We start from the raw sequence: 9,455 nt of genomic DNA, 5'->3' as shown, positions 1-9,455 counted from the left end.
AGTAAAGGACACATAGTAGCAGAATCAAACTCTTTTCAAAAGTCAGGAAAATAAAAAGATCTGTATGATATCTTGGAGCACAAAATATTTAAGATGTTCTGTGTTAATGGGTTGGATCCAACAATGAAAGATGCCCTGCATCAGAGTTTCCCTCCATTTATTTATTTATAAAGATGTGATTTATTTATTTTTATTTATACCCTGCTTTTCCCCCAATGGAAATCTAAAGCAGCTTATAACGCTGTTCTCCGTTCTTCCATTTTATCTTCACAACAGTAAGCCCGGAAGGCACGTTAGGCTCAACGTCTGTGACAGACTCAAAATCATCCCAACAGACTTGCATGTCAGAGGGGGGTTCGAAACGGGTTCTCCCAGATCTCAGTCTGACAGTTCAACCACTATACCAAACAAAGTCTGTCTTTATCATACTTAGTGTAAGGTAGTCGTTGGGTCCAACCCAATTTTGTGTTTGGAATGAAGCCTTTTACAGCTCCATCCTCTCAAGAAAACCCCCAAAGCCTGGGTTCTCATCACATCCATCACAGTGCTTTTACCCTGAATCCCAACTTTTATTCCCCGACAAATTCCACAAAGCAAAATACTTTGTTCATTATCAAAGTCTACATATAACCTTTTGGGCATGCCTTGGCTAGACTGATGGAGATATTCTCTTTTGAAGCAGATATACAACTTTGAGATGTGCTGGGCCAAGTCCTTTGTCTCAGAAAAACAGCTGGCAGCCATAGCTCCGTGTACCTTTGATACTTATATCAAGTATGCTAGCTGCACGTGAGAAAACTCAGCATCATGGGCATGCTATGGTAATTTTCAAGAACAAGCCACTGTAACAAGCTGCTGCAGAATGCAGTCTCCCAAATGTGTGAAAGATGAAAGGATAACTCCACCATTATTGAAAAAGCTACACTGGTGTCCAATCAGTTTGTGGGCCCAGGCCCAGTTCTAAGGGCTGTTTTTAACTGTCAAGAAGCTCTCAAGTTGATGCTGGTATATATCTCAGACTGTGACTCATTACATGATCCCTACCTCAGCCCCAAAATCGGCACAGGAGGTGACATCTACTCCAAAGCACATCTGGAAAAGACTTCAGATTATCCAGAACAGGCCTTGCCTGTTACCCTCTAGGGGTGTACAGTGAATCGTCTTAGGAGGCATGGCCATCCCCTCCCCTTTTAGCTTGGAGTACAATATGCAAACCCGACCAGATTGGATTGGTCTCTGAATATTAATTCTGTATTGATTGCATTTTGTACTTTATTTATGTTTTATTCTGAGCTGTCTTTATTAATTTACTTCATTTATACTCCATTTTTCTCCCAAAAGAGGATCCAAAGTGGCTTACAACTTTCTTCCCCCACTCCATTTTATCTTCACAACTATCCTGCAAGGTAGGTTAGACTGACCTATGACTGGCCCAAGGTCACCCAGCAAGCTTCCACAGCAGAGGGGGGATTTGAACCTGGGTCTCCCAGATATCTACTCTGATATTCTAACCACTGTAACATACTGGCTCAGTTGTTATTATTATTACTACTATTATTTGGCTTCTTAATCTCCATTTTATACTGTTTTTCTAAACTGCTGCAAGTTTGAAGAGGTGGCAGGAACTGACATTTAAACAACTCAGTACAGACAGAAACCTGAATGCAGTATACAACTTGGATGTCTGTTCTACTGTACTCCAATTACAGTACACTGTTGTTGCTGTTTTTACTGAAAATACCCGAAAAACCAACTGGAGAGGAAAAGTTTTTAATTGAGTGATTGTTAAATACAGACTGAAAAAGATCAAATAATCACGCAGATATACACTCAAAACTGCGACATTATTGAAATGTCTGAGAAAACTTACATTTTGCTGAAAAAGATCAAATAATCACGCAGATATACACTCAAAACTGCGACATTATTGAAATGTCTGAGAAAACTTACATTTTGCTGAAAAAGATCAAATAATCACACAGATATACACTCAAAACTGCGACATTATTGAAATGTCCGAGAAAACTTACATTTTGCTGATACATTATAGCCTCCAAGAGGTGCAGGATGACCTTCCACAGCATCAAAACCAGACGATACCAGGACAACATCTGGAGCAAACTCATGAGCAATTGGCATTACTACTGTTCTGCAACGAAAATGAACAACAGAAAGCCCTTTACGCTTTGCTATTCTATGGGTACAGAAGTATTTATTATATAATTATAATTATTATCAACAATAACTGGATTTCTATCCCACTCCATTTCCTGCAAGCAGAACTCAGGGCAGCGTACAACATATGTATATGCATCAATGCATAAAATAAAATATATAAAAATATACATCAATACATAATAAAATACATACAATACAACTAAGCTCCAGTACTCTTGAGCAATTTAATCTATTATTAGATGGCATCACATTCACATATCCATCCTACAGATAGTGGGGTGGCTGGCATACAATCCATGTTCCACCCTTAGGGAGGAACTTAACCGGGAGAGAATGGAAAATAAGAGGGGAGCGAAGTCCCGCAGGGCCTGGATCTCACTGGGAAGAGAGTTCCACCAGGCTGGGGCCAGGGCTGAAAAGGTTGAGGACAGCCGGACCATTTTGGGACCAGGCACTACCAACAAGTTGGTATCAGTTGAGCGTAATGCTCTCTGAGGGTCATATACGCAGATACGATGGTCCCAGACAGTTTAGGGCTTCGAAGGTAAGTACCAATACCTTGACCCTGATTTGGTATTCAGTCTGGAATCATAGTAACTGATAGAGCACAGGTCATATGTGCGCTCTCAAGGGGATTCTTCAAATATGTATCATCTTATTTAATCCCTAGAACATAGAGAGGGTGCCATAAGAAGCATCCCCCATCAGTGACACAGAACAGCAGAACATCATTCTCTGCCAGCATACTTGGATGCAGGTGGAACGTGTCATGTAGAAAAGATGGGACCTTGTCACTCTCCTCTAAATTCATGAGAGGCCTACCTGGGAAGGAAAAGAGAGCGTTGAAAGACTTTGGGGAAATCTCACAGTGAAGAGCAGAGGGCATATAACAGGCTGCTGGACCAGAAAACCATGTATCCCTTTCAATGAAACGCAGGATACCTGAGAGGGACAGCATATGAAACTTGGGGAACTTCAGGTGTCGATTTAGAAGTCTAAGGTCCAAAATCCCAAACTCTGTTTCTTTATTAGGAAATAACAGCAGAAAAAATCCTGTTTTTTCATACTCTGGAACTTCTTGTACAGCTCTCTTTTGTAGGAGCTGGGATATCTCCTGTTGAAGCACTGACAAAGGGTCGGCTTTAGGCCGTGGAGCAGAGAGTGAACCAGGCACAGATATGAACTCTGAAAAATAACCTTTATTATGGTGAGCACCCATTCATCACTGGTTATTGCGCTCCAATCCCTAAAGGGGAGCCTGGAGTATAGTCATTGCATAGACCTGGATTTATTGGGGGGTTCCCTTGGGGACTGTTCCCCTTGCTTGCTCCTGTATCTTCCCTGTTGCCTTTTTGAATAACGTATCCATAGAACACTAACACAGTAAAGAACGTATGACAGGTCTGGGAATAGAGAATCTGTGCCATAAGGCATGAACCCCAGCTCTATAACAAGATAGAAACCAGAGCTGCAGGGGTCGCATCTGTAACCTAGCCATAGGCAGGACTGCGATGGTAGAAGCCATATATCCCAAAAGGTACAGAATTTTCCAAATCAGTTGGAATCGGTGACATCTGAACTGTCTCACCAAGGCAAAGATAGCCTGCACCCTTTCAGGAGGTAGAAAATCCATTCCCACTAGGGAATCCGGTATAGCTTTGATAAACTGTACTCTCTGAGATGGGACTAACTGTGATTTTTCCCAGTTGCTAAGGAGCCCTAATCCTTGACAGGTTTCCAGGACAACAGTACAATGACTCAACAATCGGTCCTTGGAATCTGCCACCAGTAACCAATCATCCAGGTAAGGCAATATATGGCAACCCTACATATGGAGGTAAGCAATACCCAGGGCTAAACACTTTGAGGATACCCTGGGAGCAGTGGCTAGACCAAAGGGTAGGACAGTGCTCCCCACATGAAAAACGTAGAACTTGTGATGTTGAGGGTGGATTGAAATATGAAAATAGGTATCCTTCAAATCAATAACGATGAACCAACAATTAAATTTTAATAATTGTAAAACTGAAGCAATAGACACCACATAGAACTTAGAAACATGAAAAATGGTTACTTTTTGAGGTCTAAAATGGGTCTAACTCCCCCGTCTTTCTTATCTACTAGGAACATTTGAGAGAGAAAAACCCACAGATGCATGAGACCCCGTAACCTCCTCGATGGCACCCTTGTCAATTAGGGAGGCCAAATCCTGGCCAAGACCCAAAGCTGCTTGGTTGGATCCCACTAGAGGTAAACAGCAAGGGGGATAAACGTAAATTCTAATTTGTAACCAAATCTAACTGACTCCTGTTATCTTGTACCACCCGTTACATGTAATTCCATTCAGTTTCCTAAATTCTTCTTCCATGCTCATATTAGTTACAATACATATATTTGTATAACATTGGAAGTTGCCTCTTTTGAAGAGAGCGGTTGATGGTTTGACCTAGGTTGATTGGAAGCTTTACACTTATGGTAACCCTGTTGTGGGGAAAATGGCTTAGGAGAAGGATACTGAGACCCTGAAGGGCCAGAAAAGCAGTAGTCCCTTTGATACAGATGCCATGGCTGTCTCACAAAGGACCTCTGCTTAAATTGGGATGTGGATGATTATATCACACTCTTAGGGACTTAGCTGTCTGTCTGTTCTTCTTTATCAGGGAAAGCATCTCATCCATCATGTAAGAGAGTGGAGGATGTGATGTGTAATAGGGAGGCCACCTCAGCAGGGTATAATGACACAGAGTCCACCGCTTTCTCCAGGGGAACTGATCTCTGCCATCTGGAGAGCAGCTGTAATTCTGAGTGATCTCCAGCCCTCACCTAGGGATTGGCAACAATGGTTCCCCAGGAGGAAAAGTACAGTCTTTTTCCGCAGTGGGGACCAAAGCAGCTTACATCATTCTCCTCTCCCCCTTTTGATCTGCACAACAACCCTGTGAGGTAGGTTAGGCTGAAAGTCTGTGATGGGTCTGAAATCACCCACTCAGCTTCCACAGCAAGAACCTAGGTCTTCCCCTGGAGAAAATAACTGCTTTGAAGAGTGGACTCTATGGCATTCTGTTCAGCTGAGACCTCTCCCCTTCCTAAACTCTGGCTTTCGCAGACTCCACCACAAAATCTCCAGGAATTTCCCACCCTGGAGCTGGCAACCCTAGTCAAGACTGGCCCCAATGAGTTCCCCACAAAGGCCCAAGTAGGTCTGGAAAGGGCCTAATCCCCCCGCCTTTTTACTGGTAGAACCAAGCTTGGTTGCCTAGCAACAGCCACTGAGGGGAAAGTAGGGTTGCCAGGTCTGAGTAGGGAAATACTTGGAGATTTGGGGGATGAATCCTGTGGAGGAACGGGTTTGGGGATGGGAAGGACTCAGCAGGGTATAATGCCATAGAATCTACCCTCCAAAGCAGCCATTTTCTCCAAGGGAACTAATCTCTGTCATCTGGAGATCAATTGTAACAGCGGGGGATCTCCAGGTCCACCTGGAGGTTGGCAACTCTAGGGGAAAGTCAGCCACACAGCAGAAGGTTGAAGAGAATGGCTTGACAGCCACTGGCCCACCTCAGTAGCCAGCCAGCCACAAAGAAGCCAAGCAGGAGAAGCATCTTTGTCAGGAGAGACAGCCATTTTGGCAGTTTATTCTCACAGAGGGAAGAGTGGCCAAGCCAGCAGTGGGCAGGGGAGACAACTGAGCTCCCAGCCAATGGCACATGAGTACGCTTGAGTGGCAGTTGATGGGCCAACGGCTGATGAAGCGCACAGCACAGCCAATGGGAGAGCCAGAAAGTACCAATACACAATATATATGATAGCAGCGAGATTATTATATGAACAAAAGTGGAAGCGTTAGGCAATACCTACAATAGAGGAATGGTTGAAGATGTTGGACCTTGTAGAAATGGCTAAACTTACTTCTTTGATTAGACAAAACACAATATCTACATTTATTGATAACTGGAAACCCCTTATAGACTTTTTTGCATGAAACAGATAGGAACAAACTGATGATTTGTGGTTTCAATGACGAAGAACCCCACCCACCCACCACTCAGTACGCAAAAACAAGAGCTTTTCTTTGCAACCATAGAGTAAGAGAAGATTTTGTAATCATACTTGTATTTGTCACAGAGAAAACTGGAAGCCTTTGCTTTATATTTCTGTTTTCTCTCCCCCCCCTCTAATTTCTCAACTTTTATTTTATTTCACATTGCTTATTATCTTCTTAAAGAAAAAATTTAAATAATTAAAAAAAAGGAATACAGCTATTCGCACAGTGGTACAGAATTATTCACAATGATAATTCTGTTTTGCTTAACATATTTCTTGTTTCAGAGGCAATGTTAATCAATATAACGATACACGCTTCTGAGCAGGAAGCACTGCATAAGTGTATGTCTTTCAACTAAGGTTGCCAGGTTTGGGTGGGGAAATACATTGCGATTTTGGGGACTGAGCCTGGAGAGGGGAAGGTCTGGGGAGGGGAGAGACCTCAGCAGGGTATAATGTCATGGCGTCCACGCTACAAAGCAGCCACTTTCTCCAGCGGAACTGATCTTGGTCGTCTGGACATCAGTTGTAACAGTGAGAGATCTCCAAGTGCCATCTCGAGGCCGGGCAACTCTACTTTCAACAGTTGCTAGCATCAGCTGGGAAAATTTTATTTATTTGCTTTTGACTTGAAAACTCAAGGAGAGAATATACATGATAATTTCAAAGATGACATATTTAATTTAGAGAGAAGTCTCCAGAAAAAAAGCAGTGAGATTTGGGGATTACCTGAAAGCAGTCAAGTATTCTGTGTCTCCCATTAGTGGATCAAGACCACCAGTGAACGCCATATTAACATTGAAACCAACACCTGGTCCTATGCCAACCTAAGTGGGAGGAGGAAAAAGAAAGTGACAGGTAAACCTCTGGAAATTTTTCATATACCTGGTCACTTGCATTTTCTAAGCAGTATCTTCATGATCTTCATAGCTCTCCTACAAATCAACATGCAATAACACAATGGCTGTCTTACCCATACTTCCTGTCCCACCTGGGGCAGTGTGAATGAGACGGAAGAGAGACATAGGCGTCATCCTTTAGTACACTCAAGATAATTTACCATGGTAGGAACAGTCATATTTGAAAGTATTACGTAAGCATTTTCTCAACTGCCATGGGAATTAAGCCTCAGGCCATCATGGGGGCATATGTAGAGATATGCCAGTGCCACACTGTGCTGGTGTAACTTTCAAGCTACCACAGGATTGTGCAGCTTTAGGACTGAATTGGGCTTAACAAGCATCCTAAACCTCTTCATCCCTGGTCATGTGCCAGGTGCCAGACCAATGTTATACCACTAACAACCCTGGAATGGCTTTAAAAACCCTCAACACATGGAAGGTAAAAATAGAAGCCCCCATCACCACTTTGCCCTCGCGTTTGAAATTCATTCCATCTGGGGAAATCTTTTTTGGGAACCAACCCATTATTTCAATGCAATTCCCTACAAGGAACAGATACGGATGGGCTCAGTGGCTATACCATGTCCCCCAGTCAGCGGTAACCCAAAATGGTAGAGACGCGAGGTGAGCAGAACCTTAAGAACACCTTAAGAACTTTGGGGCTTGTGGCTCTGCCACAGTATCATGCATTTTCTCATAACTTCAGTCTATTCCCCCAGCTACATATTTTGGAGCTGTTCGTATTAGTCACATGTATCTTTTCGAAACAGAATGAAGTTTGAGTCCAGTAGCACCTTCAAGGCCAACAAAGTTTAATTCTGGGTATAAGCCCTGCCCAAAAATAGCCCTGGTCACATGTATCTTTTTAAAACAGAATGAAGTTTGAGTCCAGTAGCATCTTCAAGGCCAACAAAGTTTAATTCTGGGTATAAGCTTTCATGTTCATGCACACTTTATCAGAAAGTATGCCCAGAATTAAACTCTATTGGTCTTAAAGGTGCCACTTGACTCAAAGTTCATTCAATTGTTTCAGATCAACACGGCTACCCACCTGAATATCTTTTGAAATGTCACTTATTCCCACTGGCATACTATCACAGAAGGTTATGAACAACACACTCAAAGTCAAACAAATTGCTTTTGGGGGGTGTGGCTGTACCCATGAAACTGAAGTGGCACCCTTTGAAAGAGGAAGAGCAGCAGCTATGGCTTATTTCCTGACATGCCACGTGCACTTTGCAAATAATCAGTTGCATTTTTGTTGATCATTGCAGGAAAACATTGCACGTTCAGTGATGATAACCTCCACGCATAGATGCCTTCACTGCTGCCACTAACCCTAAGAATGTTTACTGGGATTGCTATATAGTCTTCCAAATAATGGCCAAGTGTCACCATCTTTAATTTTTGTTTACATTGTCTGCAAGTTTTTCCATTTTGGAGAAGCTTCTCTTGCTTGCCTCCCTGGTACTGCCACCCCTCCCCATTGCCACTACCACCACACATCTGTTCTTCTTCCTACCACTCTTCAGGGAGCAGTGAGGGGACAGAATGGCAGTGGCTCCTTCCCTCCCCCTCCAGCTCCCACACAGAGCAAAGAGGGTAGATGCTACACATTATCTGAGCAAAGTAAATTCTCCCCCCTCTGGAGGGATTAAACTCCTCCATCCTTTAATTTTCCTATTTTTCTGCAATCATAGGAGGTCCCCAAAATTTAAAGAAATATCTCCTTTTTCTTTACATGGTCCCAGTCCATGGATTTAAGTATCTGCAGCTAAGGTCTTGTTGAGACTGAGGCATAATGATATTATATGATTCACAGGTATAACCATTAATTAGAGAAGATGAATTGGTTTTTATACCCCGCTTTTCACTACCCAAAGGAGTCTCAGAGTTGGTTTTTACACCCCGCTTTTCACTACCCAAAGGAGTCTCAGAGCGGCTTACAATTGCCTTCCCTTCCTCTCCCCATAACAAATACCCTGTGAGGTAGTTGGAGCTGAGAGAGCTCTGAGAGAACTGTGACTGGCCCAAGGTCACCTAGCTGGCTTCATGTGGAGGAGTGAAGAATCAAACCCAGTTCCCCAGATTAGAGTCCGCCGCTCTTAACCGCTATACCAACCTGGCTTGGGTTTCTGGATTGTATTTTGTTTTTGATCTTAAATTGTATGTACGATAAGTATGGACAATCTGAATTATGAACTTTACTTCTGTAATTTTTTAAAAATTCCCCCTATGCCTGAGAACTACAGTATCAAAGAAGTCTGTATCTGAAACCAAAGCTTCCTGTTAATGGTACATTTCACTTTTTAAACATGCATTGGATGGGGA

General features: G+C 42.8%; 1 protein-coding gene across 1 annotated transcript in view; it reads right to left on the bottom strand.

The window, feature by feature from the left end:
- Positions 1-2,030: 2,030 nt before the first annotated feature.
- Positions 2,031-9,455, bottom strand: part of LOC107120120 (histone deacetylase 4) — a gene marked incomplete at its 3' end in the record, with an annotated part of 125,658 nt that continues 118,233 nt past the window's right edge. Inside the window, exons 21-22 of the mRNA XM_015422766.1 lie at positions 6,952-7,049; positions 2,031-2,149 (exon numbers count right to left, since the gene is read on the bottom strand). Coding sequence (XP_015278252.1) covers positions 2,031-2,149; positions 6,952-7,049 — 217 coding nt within the window. The remainder of the gene's footprint in view (positions 2,150-6,951; positions 7,050-9,455) is intronic.

This window comes from Gekko japonicus, unplaced genomic scaffold, assembly GCF_001447785.1.
Source record: "Gekko japonicus isolate JY-2015 unplaced genomic scaffold, Gekko_japonicus_V1.1 scaffold3417, whole genome shotgun sequence".
Taxonomy (NCBI): Eukaryota; Metazoa; Chordata; class Lepidosauria; order Squamata; family Gekkonidae; genus Gekko; species Gekko japonicus.
The sequence above is the reverse complement of the archived record's forward strand: the minus strand, read 5'-3'. Positions and strand labels throughout refer to the sequence as shown.